The sequence below is a fragment of the Delphinus delphis genome, chromosome 11 (genome assembly GCF_949987515.2).
Source record: "Delphinus delphis chromosome 11, mDelDel1.2, whole genome shotgun sequence".
NCBI lineage: Eukaryota > Metazoa > Chordata > Mammalia > Artiodactyla > Delphinidae > Delphinus > Delphinus delphis.
The window spans coordinates 79,882,110-79,894,868 of NC_082693.1; the positions used below are offsets into that span (position 1 = coordinate 79,882,110).

Sequence of the window (12,759 nt, forward strand, 5' to 3'; positions counted from 1 at the left end):
GGAAACCAAAAAATTCATGTGACTTGCTTTATTGTGATATTCGATTCATTGCAGTAGTCTGGAACAGAACCTGCAGTATCTTTCAGGTATGCCTGTATTGTACATTTGAAAGTTGCTGACGGAGTAGATCTTAAAGTTCTTATCACACACACACACAAAACGTGTAACTGTGTGAGGTGATGGATGCTAACTTATTGTGCTGATCATTTTGCAGCAATACATATATCAAATCCTTATGCGGTACATCTAAAATGAATACAGTGTTATATGTCAATTTTATCTCAATAAAACTGGAGAAAATTAAAGGGCTCCGGAATCTCACTTTCATTAGACTGATTATGACAGAGTGGTCGACTCTGGTGTTCTTCCCCTGCGCTTAGGTTTGCTGGTCCCTAGTGATGGAAACGACTATAAAATGCTGTCCCCCTGCGGACCATGGTTTCCTGCATTTGGTCATCTCTGTTTCTCCAGTTTAGATCCTTTCACGGCCCACATTCAGGCAAGAAGGCACAGGAAAGAGGGAGCCTCGTCTCCCCCACGCACCGCCCACCGGCATCAAGACTTTGACATTCTCTACACATTCCACAACCAGTCTAAGCTGTACACACTGAAGATGACAGAATTTGGGAGGTGCAAGTAAGAGAAAAATGAGCATGGTTAAAATTATCAAAGACTGCAAACATGTTCTTTATAGAGAAGTGAGAATTAGCCAGGGTTTAGCGGCAGTCATGGCTTTTAATGCTATTTAAACAAAATAAACCTTTCGTATTTTAGAACTAGTGAATGAGGTCCCTCCCAGATTTTTAAAATAAATCTGACAGTCTTGCAGAGAATGCATCAAAATCTTTCGAATCTACCTATCTCCATTCTATGTCCTAGAAATCCAGACGGAGTGAATAATACATAGATGAGAGTTGCCAAATGATCTAGGTTGTATCTATCTCTTTCCTACGGTGGCCTTTTAAGGATGATCACTGCAGCCTTGGGATCTGGTGGCCGCTGAAATACCCATTCTCCCTCTTGTCATCTCAGCAGCATGGATTTCCCCTTCATTCATTTGAGATAAGAGTGGAGAAGAGAAAAGCTGAATCCGTTGTTTTAAGCCTGACAACTCCTGGTCTTGTAACACATTCTTTTTTCCTACACAGTCCTACTCTCTTCCCCCAAGTTTTCACTGCCTGGAAGGTGGAGGTCGGGCAGCCTCTTGTTCTGTAGTGGGTGAGATGTGTCCCACTGGGGAGGTGACTAGAAATCAGCTACCACCATAGTGAGTCTAGAATGCAGAGTAGGTCTGGAATGCGCCGGTAGGTACATACTGGCTTTTCTTGGGAACCCTAATTCCCTTTCTGCTCTAGTCTTTTAAAATTTCCATCTACCTGTCATTAAAAACTGAAAATATCACAAGCTGAATTTAGCATAGATTCTAAGTCATGGAAACAAGCTTAGAGAAGATAAAGCGTAACATTTCCTGAAGTGTGTTCCGCAGAACACCACCTCCGTGAGAAGCTCTCCCCAAAAGAGGCTACCACAGCCAAATGAACTTGGGAAGCCAGGTTCACTCCACCCCCTCCCGGTGTCTGAGCCTATGAAGGGCTCCGCAAGGTCCCAGAGTCAAGGAACTACGTTAAATTCACGTGCTCATATGAGTAGGGGGGCTTGGGCCTCCCTTCCAAGACCGCAGGATTTCTATGGAAAAAAGGTTCTGAATTTCAAATCCGACTCTCCGTAAACTGGAAGCCTCCTAGACATCATTGGGTTTTCTTGGTGATAAGAAATATTCATAAAAACTTCCTGCGACCCATAAAAGATCTACAAGGTCAAAGTAGCAATAACTGCAATTAAAAATGTGCATGTACTCATACACATCAGCTGAAAGACTAAATGTATACTTAAGGTATTCTTTTCTTTTCTTTTGCCATTTGGGCAGCCTGGGGGACTGGTTCATACCAAAAGAATTTTAAGGCTTCGAGACTGGACTGAATATTGAACTGCCCTACATAAAGATACAAAATCCACGCTCAAAGAGGTTTTTTTTTAGTGCAAGCAAAGCTTGGTGCATCTCAAAATTGCTCGAAGGCCCACGTTAAGGCTGGTGGCCTTTGTTACTATTTTTGAAGTTAAACAAACTGTTCACCTAGAGAGGATTAAAATGGTGGATTTGTGATGTAAGACGAAAATCCTCTGGAGCTGAAACCAGACTCCTAACCTAGTGAACGTCTACATTAAATCAAACATCTGGATGAAAAAACAAAAGGTGAAGCAATTCTCCGCTTGTTTTCCAAATGTATCAGGAACATCATGTTGATCTTAAAACTAAACAGTTGACTGTTTTCCCCCATATTTCACTTCTGTATTCTGGCGTCGCATATACACACGCTTGAAAAACTCAAGAGGCCAGATGGCCCATGGGCATCATTTTTAGCTTCAATAGAGAACAATGTTTTGGATAGCCTTATGAAGGCAAATTATATATTACTCTAAAACCAATTGAGAAAGAAATGCTGTAATACCCCAGGGAAGGGTGGAATTCATCCTGACAATACTGGAATACTAATGTTGACATTCAATGAAAACACGATATAGATGCAATATACCAATAGAAGGCCTACAGAATCTATGCTTTCTTTCTATTGTTTCTATTTTATTTATTTTTTCTTCTATTTTTTTCAATTCTTTCACAAGGGCAGTGGGAAAACTTCGGACCATAAGTACACTTCTAGAAAATCTATCTTATGTCTTTTAGCAGAAAACGTCCAGGCTGTGAACTGTGAGGTCAGCAGGCAAGGAGAGAGAAGAGGTGGTGCGGGGGAAGCAAACACTGAACACGCATTACTTATGAACGCTCTACATACGTTCCTTCATTTCAATCCCAAAGAAAACCTGTAAGGTACAATCCCTGTGCCTGTTTTATAGACAAAGGAAATCAGGACTCAGAAAAGTCCTGCAACTCGTCTAAGACCAGGGAGCAGGCAGCGAGTTGGGATGTGAACTCTGAGCAGCCTGTTCTTTCTATGACACCAAGGCAAATCCCAGAGAAAGGGGTATCATGCAAACCAAAATGTATGTGGATAGAATGGAATTTCGCTGTTTTAAGAAACAATTGCGGGACTTCCCTGGTGGTGCAGTGGTTGGGACTCCGAGCTCCCAATGCAGGGGGCCCAAGTTTGATCCCTGGTCAGGGAACTAGATCCCACATGCATGCTGCAACTAAGAAGCCTGCATGCCACAACTAAGGAGCCCACCTGCCACAACTAAGACCTGGTGCAACCAAATAAATAAATATACTTTTAAAAATGCTTAAAAAAAGAAACAATTGCATTTCACAAGAATGGCAAGTTATGTCTAAGGCACCAGAAACCTAAATGCTGACATGGTTTTAATCAACACTGTTGATCCTGTGCAAACAAACGCATCCAGAGATATCTAGAGCAGCCTTTGAGGGTTTGGCTTTGCAGTCCTTACTGTTAACACAGACCACCTGTATATTATTCTCCTCATGCCTCTCAAAATAGAAAAAAAAATTAAAGGCACACAGCATTCTTTCCTGTTTTCAATCTTCACAACTTGAAAGGGATGGGCCACACGCAGCCTGATACAACGTTCTGGGCATGAGCCTAACATCCCTTAGGATGGGGTAAATTCTGGGTTACTGTGGTCCTTGGTCCATGGGAGTTTGTCAGAACTAAAAATGATCGCTTCAAGCAGTCTTACCCATGACATTGAACTGTGGGCTGGCCCCTCAAGAATCTATTATACTGCAGTTTCTGTGTAATTCTTTAAACGTGTGTATCTCAAAACTTGAGCAGAGCAGAACTGTCATATTAAAGTGACATTTTAGAATTCTTCTGATTACAAATTATTTCATGGTTGTAGCTGTCTCTGTTCTGTCTGCTTCAAATTTAGAATGCCCAATGTACTAAAATAGAGTTATCCTCGAGCAATTTGTACCATCCTGAAGGTACAAGAAGGAATACTTGTTATTTTCTAGAATTGCTTCCATTTTCCAAGTTTGTAATATATGGGCTAGTTTTTAGACTTAATGACAAATAGGACTATAGGTGTGTAACACCATAAGGACGTCATTACAAGACTAACTTCTGAATACGGGCCATATTCAAATGAACCAAACCTTGCTGTTCCCAATTATTATTTATAAAAGTCTAATTTAACTACTATTCAATATAGAAAACCACAAATATTGTATGAGGCACTGAATTTACTTTTCCTCCAAACAAACCTAGACTATCATGCCCTACTACTTAGAAATGGCTACCAAAGAAACCAACAGACAGAGCAAAGGAACAGAAAGGCTGGAAGACATTTACTATATTTTGGTACCAGAGAAAGAAAGGAACTCGTCTGATATGAAAAGTGAGGTTAGTAACTGAGCAATGACATTTCAGATACTGGATAGAAGTGGAGTTCTAACTTTAATGAATGAACGAAAATACAGAAAAAACTCAGAAAAGCTGAGTCTGCAAAATACCTTACGCCAGGTATACCTTAAAACTTGGTAAACAAACCAAGCACCTAAATTGCAATAATTTAATAATAATTAATAATGTCCAGGTATATTCAGGGAAATACTTAGTTTGTCCAAAGAGGGTAGCTACTCACCACATCGAAGGCAGTAAACACGTGACAGTAGTGGTGATTGGACTTCAAATCTTTTGTGATATAAGCGAATGTTGAGAGGTCTTCTGGGTCCTGGGCAGCACAGGAGATATTACGAATTTCATGTTCGGCAATTATGTTCTGGAAGAAATGACACAAACGACCGTTGTTTTCCTCTGCAAACCAGCATATTTTAGAACCAAGGCAAATGATCTGGGAAGCAGTTGCTTTCCCTCGTCCTAGAATGTTCTAGAGCAGCAACACTCAAAGTGATTCAACACACTATCTGTGGGCAAAGGTACACCAGGTCTGGAAGGAATGCTTTCGTTTAATTAAAAACAACCTAAAATAGTCCTGTCCTGGAGCAGCAGTTCTCACATGGTGCTGTGTGCAGAAGCAGTCTGGGTGGCAGACACTTTAAAAAAATAGTAACTACTAAGCATTTCACTGTTTCCATTTTCCATGTAGAGTCAGCGCCGCCTCCTGCTAACTCTGTCTGGAAAGGATCACCTGCCATGTTGTTCTGCCTGCCGGGAGGCTGATCCCTCACCATCTTTTACCTGTTGTCTTGTGCCTGGCCCCTAGCTCCTCAGAGCCAAGGCAGGTAGGCGAGGGCGCGTCAAGGCGCTCTCTCATGAAGACTCCGTGGAGACTAAGGTGTAAGGGTGGGATGAGGGAAACACCACGCTGCATGCTAGATGCAGCGCCCCGTGGATGACAACGCTTTGCTAACTATACCCGCTGTGTATCATTATGAGTGGTGCTGTGGTTATCCTCATCATCAGCTCACAGGTGGCGAAACCAGTACTCAGACAGTGTAAGTTATGCAGGGCAGGTAGTGGAACTGGGCCTGATGTTGCAATACCTCTCAGCCCCACCTCTCTCTCACTGGTTGAACATAACTTCATTTTTTCTCTCGGCTAGCACTTTTTCAAGCCATCTCCCTGCCAGCCCCCTCATCCCAACTTGCCTCTAAGAATAATCGGTGGGAGGTAACTGAGGAAAGGTTTAAGTACCATTATCCCGAAGCACAAAATAACCAAGGAGCATCACCTGGGCTGCAAACCCAGCCAGAAACTTCTTTTGATACACTCATGTATTTCAGAAGCAAAAGATTTCACATAATCATGCAAACATTTCTTAACCTCACAATATCCCATTTATGCTTGTGCAGTTGTCATAGATCTAAAACCCTCAATGCTTTAGTTACCCTAATTACTTTGTAACTGCACAGTCTTAAATAACCTGAGCGAATGTAATGCTCCGTGTATACCCATCAATGCCTAAAATTGCTTACAAAACGCCGTTTCCTGCCAGCGCCCCCGGCAAGTACTTCACGCCCCTCACTCTACTGAGCTACGTGGTTGGTAAGCAATTACAGAATTAACACATAAAAGAAAATTAAATTAAGACGTTCTTCACAGTGACCCTGTATGTTGACGCTACATGCAGCGCTGTCAGAAATAACTCAAATTGAAATCAGAATCCCATAAACAAGTAACATCCTATCGCAAGACAGAGTTTCAAAATAGAAGGTGCCGATCCTCTTCTGGCATCCAGATAGCATTTCTCCAAGGAGAAAACTAAATTAGGAGCTCGGTGAGTCTTAAATTTAAAATTAATGAGCTCTGCGTGGTCTTTATAGGTATGTTAGCAGGTGCTGAGAGCCTCCGCCATCATTTTAATTGGGGGCTGCTATTACTTCGGGAAGCCTGTGGATTTGGTCTCACCTATCCAGGATCCACTATTACTGAAAATAGAGCATTGGCTCCAACTTTTAACTAAATTGGCATTTTGTGTTCTTGAGACTTTCTTTTTGACTAGCATAAGGTTGATCAGCTTCTCGGGAAAGTGTTAACAGTGAAGTGCCCTGTGATTTTCATTGCACTGAATTCCCTGAATCTTGCCAATTCACAAGATGTCACTCCTGACAATTTTCAGTGGTGTGTGACAGCACTGTGGCCCAGGGAAAAATTGTTAAGTAGGTAAAGTGTATCTTTGGAGATCTCTCTTAATTATGAACCGCATGTTTGCATCCTCCCCAAGTTTGTATCTTGAAATTCTAGCCCCCCAGTGTGATGCTGCTTGGAGGTGGGCCTTTAGGATGTGATTAGGTCATGAGGGTGGAGCTCTTGTGAATGCTATTAGTGCCTTTACAAGACAAGGCAAGAGAGCTAGCTGGCTCTCTCTGCCATGTGAGAACACAGCAGAAAGACGGCCACTTATGAAGCAGGGAATGGGGGCTCTCATCAGACACTGAATCTGCTGGTGACTTCATCTTGGACTTTCCAGCCTCCAAAACTGTGAGAAATAAATATTCATGGTTTAAGCAACCCAGTCTGTGGTAATTTACTATAGTGCTAAGACATTTTTCCTCTTTCTGGGTCCTCCCTCCCAATTTTCTGGAAACCGGCCCCCTCTTCTCTAATCTCCAGGAGCCCAGGGCTGTCTTTTAAACTCCGAGGCCTGCCCTCCTCTGTGTTGCTCCATGTCCCCAAATCAGCCTCCTCTCCCACTGCTGAAACTTTAATTCCTCTGTTCCCATGGTCTAAACTAGAGGAAAGGCAAGCTAATACAGACATTCTACAATCAGTTAAGAATAACTCACGTTATTGGCACTCAGTCATCCTAATTGGCACTTTAAAAATTTGCTTTTAAATGAATTCATAGCAATGGACTGTGTAGGGAGGTATTTTGAACAGAACTTCCTAATATATCCGTGGTGCTAGAATGTGCTGAGGACCTGGGATCTCACTACTGATGTAACTGAGCAGCGGCCTTCTCAGGACATACCCCTCCCTCATGTCCTCTGCTGCACCTCCTCTCAGAAGTACCCAGATAATAGTATCTCATGCATATTCCCTGAGTTTTTCAGAGGCTCAAAACCACCACAAAAAGGAAGAAATTAACTACTGATGATCATGAGCACGTAGCCCCCAGACCTTCCAGTGCCTAAGGATTGATCACCATCAACCAATCAGAAAACTGTGCATGAGCTGATCACATACCCTGGGACGCCCCTCCCTTACCTGGCCTTTAAAAATGTTTTGCTGAAACCCTTTGAGGAGCTTGGAGATTTGGGGGGCATGCGCCACCCGTTCCCCTTGCTTGGCCCTGCAATAAACCTTTCTCTGCTCCGAACTCTGACCTTCGGTTTGCTTAGCCTCACTGTGCATCGGGCACACAAATGTGCATTAGGCAACACTGAGACACTGCCATCAGTCTGCACTGCCCACCTCTGCAGAGCAGTGAGGCTAGTTCTCCATGTGTACGACGATTCCAAGACTAAGGAGACTACAGCTGGAGACAGGATGGAGACTGCAGTTTCCTCCTTGGAGAAGTCAAGGAAGGATACATTCTTTCCACCCTGTCATTAGTGGCTCCTCCATACATTAAAAGCTGACATCATCATGAGGTACAGGTGATGTTCCTCAGTTTACAGTGGACGCCTTTATGCAGCTGAGCCTCCATATCTAAGCACCTTCTAAGGAGACGAGGGCTTTTAAAAGGCTCAAGCCAGGACTGGGGTCACCCTGTCGCTTCTTTGGCTAGAAAATGTGGCAGCTCAGTACCCTTCAGCAGGGAGTGGTTCTTTTTCTTGTCTGTTGCCTCTCATCATGTAGAGAAACAGCTAAAGAGGTATCTGGCTGGTGGGTGTAGAAGAGACTTGTTTGGTTCAGCCAATTAACAGAGACGGTCTCAGAAGGGGGTGTGATAACGAAGTGATGGGCCTAGAAACTGGCCTCTCCCTGCTTCCCTCACTCCTGACTACGACAGGTAGGGCCCTTCTCTGAGTCTCCTCCACAGGCCAGGCCTTTTATGAGGGAGACAATGCAGCACCCGTCCAGAGAGCACCCCACATAGAGGCAGCAGCCTGGTCGGGGGCTACCTGGAGGAGACCTGCAGAGAGGGTGGTGCAGATGAGGACAGCACACACTCTTAACTTGACTCTGAGCTTTTTAGAAACATGTGCTATAAAAAACAACTGGCACTTGTTTAGGCAAAAGTTCCAAGTTAATCTGTGCCTAAAAAAATAGCATAAGCCCTGTTTGAAGCTGACATTCAAAACAAACTGGGCTTCCCTGGTGGCGCAGTGGTTTAGAATCCACCTGCCAATGCAGGGGACACGGGTCGAGCCCTGGTCCGGGAAGATCCCACATGCTGTGGAGCAACTAAGCCCGTGCACCACAACTACTGAGCCTGCGCTCTAGAGCCCACGAGCCACAACTGCTGAGCCCATGTGCCACAACTGCTGAAGCCCGAGTGCCTAGCCCGTGCTCCACAACAAGAGAAGCCACCGCAATGAGAAGCCCGCGCACCGCAATGAAGAGTAGCCCCCGTTCGCTGCAACTAGACAAAGCCCACGCACAACAATGAAGCCCCAACGCAGCCAAAAATAAATAAAATAAATAAATTAAAAACAAACTAACAAACCAACCCAGGCACTGCATTGTTCCTAATCTAGCTGGATGAGAAGACTGAGGAGGGGGTCACAGCAGGAAGGCAAAATGCAACCCACCCTCAGCCAGGCACTGGATGTGCGGACGGTGTCGCTTCTTGGAAGACCCTGCTGATCTGAAGATGGGTCTGGAGCTAAGCAGTTGCAGCCCTCTTGGCAGAATGCCATGCTGACGTACCTCTGGGCTACGGATCTACAGAAAGCTGGTGTGATTTACCTGTAACATTTTAGTATAGATCTAATCCAAGTTCCATTTTTAATTCAAGATCATTTTCCGCTTCTTCCTTCTTACCAGGTTTAGTGATTCAATTCATTTCCCAGGTTGCTAGGTAACAGGTTTACAAGTTTACAGCTAGGCACCTAACCCTTCCCCATGAACTCAGCCAAAGCTGGTACTTTATATTAGAGTAAAAGGAAAGAAGTGCTTTGCTGGAGGGTACATCTTTCACACAGTCTAATGGGGGCTAAAAGGAGGGGAAAAGTCATTAACACCTAATTAAGCATCCACTGCATGTCAAACGGACTGGTGGAAGGTCGCATGAAGTGAAAGTGAAAAAGCGTTAGGTTAGGGAGTGGGAAAGTTAAGTTTTAGTCCTTCTCCATGACCAGCTAGCTGTGTGACTGCAGGGCAGTCACTTAGTGAAGGTCTGAGGCCTTCGATTACGTCCAGTGCAGGATGAACACCCCCTCTATCTGACCAGGGTAGGGTTACAGAGATGCGGCGGTTAGGAGAGGACCGGTTAACAATAAAGTACAGGGGACTTCCCTGGTGGCGCGGTGGTTAAGAATCCGCCTGCCAATGCAAGGGACATGGGTTTGAGCCCTGGTCCGGGAAGATCCCACATAATGCGGAGCAACTAAGCCCGTGCGCCACAACTACTGAGCCTGCGCTCTAGAGCTTGCGAGCCACAACTACTGAGCCCGTGTGCCACAACTACTGAAGCCTGTGTGCCTAGAACCCGTGCTCTGCAACAAAAGAAGCCACTGCAATGAGAAGTCCGTGCACCACGACAAAGAGTAGCCCCCACTCGCCACAGCTAGAGAAAGCCCGTGTGCAGCAACGAAGACCCAACGCAGCCAATCAATAAATAAATATAAATTTAAAAAAATGATGAGCATCTGAAAAAAAAGAAAGCATCAAACATGAACAATAAGCTGTGACTTCTGGTTGTGTCTTACTACAGGCTTAGTGCTCACAAGCACCACAAACTGTGAGGTCTTCACAGATGTCTATGCGTCACAAGTCCTTCACTTCAAATCAAAGTGGTTCCCCCCAGATGCTTCCCAGGGGAGGAATCTCTGGTACAAACCGAAAGCAGGACCTGGAGTTTATCAATCTGCTCCTTTCCTGCTGTGGGTCTTAATTTAGAGGCTGGTCTTTGTACAGGACCAAGTGGCACGCACGATGCCACTGCAGACACTGCTGGATGAGCACAGCTCCTTTCATACCACAACCTGAGGAAGGCTCTTCAACACTGGCTCCTCTGCGCCCCCTGAAACCAGGCCTTCAGCCCTGGCTGGTGGTGTTTCTCAGCCTCCCCCAAACTCCACCAACGCAGCTCTACACCGTTTCTTTCTTCCACCTTCTAATACAAGCTCTCTGCTTTAGGCTTCTCACACACTAACTCCTAGACCACGGCCCCGAGTCACCCACCCTCTCCCTATCCACCATTAGACTGGGGTAGGTCACTACGTCACAGGACACTGGGATGGGGACCCTGTGCAGCCCCAGTGTTGAAGTCGATGTCCCCAAATTCCTAAAACAGCCAGGCACACGTTGTCATATAGTCACAGAGAGGCTGGTTCCACCTGCTACCAACATATGCACTTTGCCTTTGCTCTGGATTCTGAAAACAGGCTGAGGACCACACTGCAAGGGCTTGAAAGAAATGCGGGCCTTCTTTATTTAGTGTCTTTATTCACACAATTATCTTTTGCGTATCTTTCATTGCTTAGATTTCCAGAGTAGTCATTAGTGAGCAGAGATCTATGAATAACTCATCTAAGTACTGGCGACTGAAGCAGAAGCACTCCCTCAAAGTCTGGGAGATCAAGATCTAGGGCCCTTGATGTGTCTGTAAGCAAAATGCCACAGGGCCGATAGCGCTCTCTCCTTCCTCTGATGGTGCAGAGTGGGTTAGAGAGGATGCAGTTAATACAGACGCACCCAGTCATACCACCAGCTTCATAGGATGACAGCCTTAAGACTCTGGAAACTTCTCAGGCCAAATACCACTTGCTCAGAAACTGTCAGAATCCAAGCCTGCTAAGGCTGTTAATCTAAGAGAGTGTCAGACTCATAAGCTAATAACATACTGCCATTCATGTTTTTCAAGTGCAAATGGGGTAGAGACAGTTGCTCCAGGTTAGGTTAAAAAAAAAATCCAAATGCCAAAGCCTTTCTTGAAATTTAGATAACAGTGAAAGCAATGCTATCTTCAGTCAGAGTTCCATAAAGTTTAGAAACTTTTAAAGCCAACTGACTATAATCTAGGGCTAAAGGAAGTTTGTGCACCAGCACCTAAAGTTGCTTCCAAGAAATAAAAAAGCAAATCAACTGGGATTTTTCTGATCAGAGTTTCCATAACTGTAATCTGACGGCAGTAACTGTCAATGACATATTGCCGGGTTGGAGCATCATTCCACGGAAGGCATCTGACTCTGAGTGTGCTTTGGGTGTCATCAACTAGCACGACCAGACTGAGTTACCAGCTTTCGGCTTGAGTTTCAGAACTGCTTCTAAACCTGGGAGGTGGCTCTAAGTAGACTTGGGGAGCTTGGCCTTATTGGACTGCTGACATGGCCATCTTCTTCATTACAGAAAACAAACTGGGAAGGCTTTGAACTGGTCGATTCAGATGCTCAGGTTTATTATAGACGGTCAAGGGTCACTGCCCACGGGACGTTTCCCGGGATCTAAATCCAGCTGCCGTGGTCCTAAATTTCCATTGTTTAAATTCACCTGTTTCATGACTTTTGTTTCCTTTCTCCAGAGTGGAGTGGGTCCAGCTGGGAGGACTAGGTAGGCAGTCCAGAAAACAAATGGTGTTTACCAACGGGCATCACCTCATTTCCCCTATTTCTACACTTTTTTGGTTGGAAGGACGTAAGACGAAAATGCAGGACATTTGGGGGTTCTGGAGGAGGAGCAGGTCAGGTTTGAATTGATGGAGGGTGAGAGTGGTCATACCCGAGTTTTCTAGTCTAGCACCTGCACTCTGTCACCTTGGCCAAGAAAGGACACTTTCTAAGTAAAATGCAACCCAGATGTCTACACTTGACCTCAGGGCCCACAAGCTGTTCCCACTGTGAGCACAAAGTCACCGCAGAGTCACAGCACGGCCTCAGCTTCTTTTCTGATTGTGTCTCTTAAGAAAACAATACGGTTGGAACCCTCGCTTCCATCTCAATAGTTGAGAACGAAATGCAATTATATGATGTAAACGCCAGAGCATGGGTTCCCTGTGTCAGGTATTCATTATATACATCAAAAGAAAGGACAGGCCTATCTCTGGAGCAATGAAAAGACAAATGTTCTAGCCCTTCACCTGGTAACATACACTTCCTCTGGTGGAGGAATGATGACACTGGTACATTTTCACACTAGACATGATTTTTTTTCTGTTTTAATATTCTCTGGATCCAAAGGGACGTGCCAGATACTGAGTGGCTACAGTCTACTAAGG

At 44.7% G+C, this 12,759-nt stretch overlaps 1 protein-coding gene across 12 annotated transcripts in view; it reads right to left on the bottom strand.

The window, feature by feature from the left end:
- ANKS1B (ankyrin repeat and sterile alpha motif domain containing 1B) overlaps positions 1-12,759 on the bottom strand; it is a 1,152,360-nt gene that overhangs the window by 25,814 nt on the left and 1,113,787 nt on the right. For all 12 annotated transcript variants that reach the window (XM_060025438.1, XM_060025440.1, XM_060025439.1 and 9 more), the window contains one exon: positions 4,618-4,755. In XM_060025438.1, the coding sequence (XP_059881421.1) occupies positions 4,618-4,755 (138 nt within the window). The remainder of the gene's footprint in view (positions 1-4,617; positions 4,756-12,759) is intronic.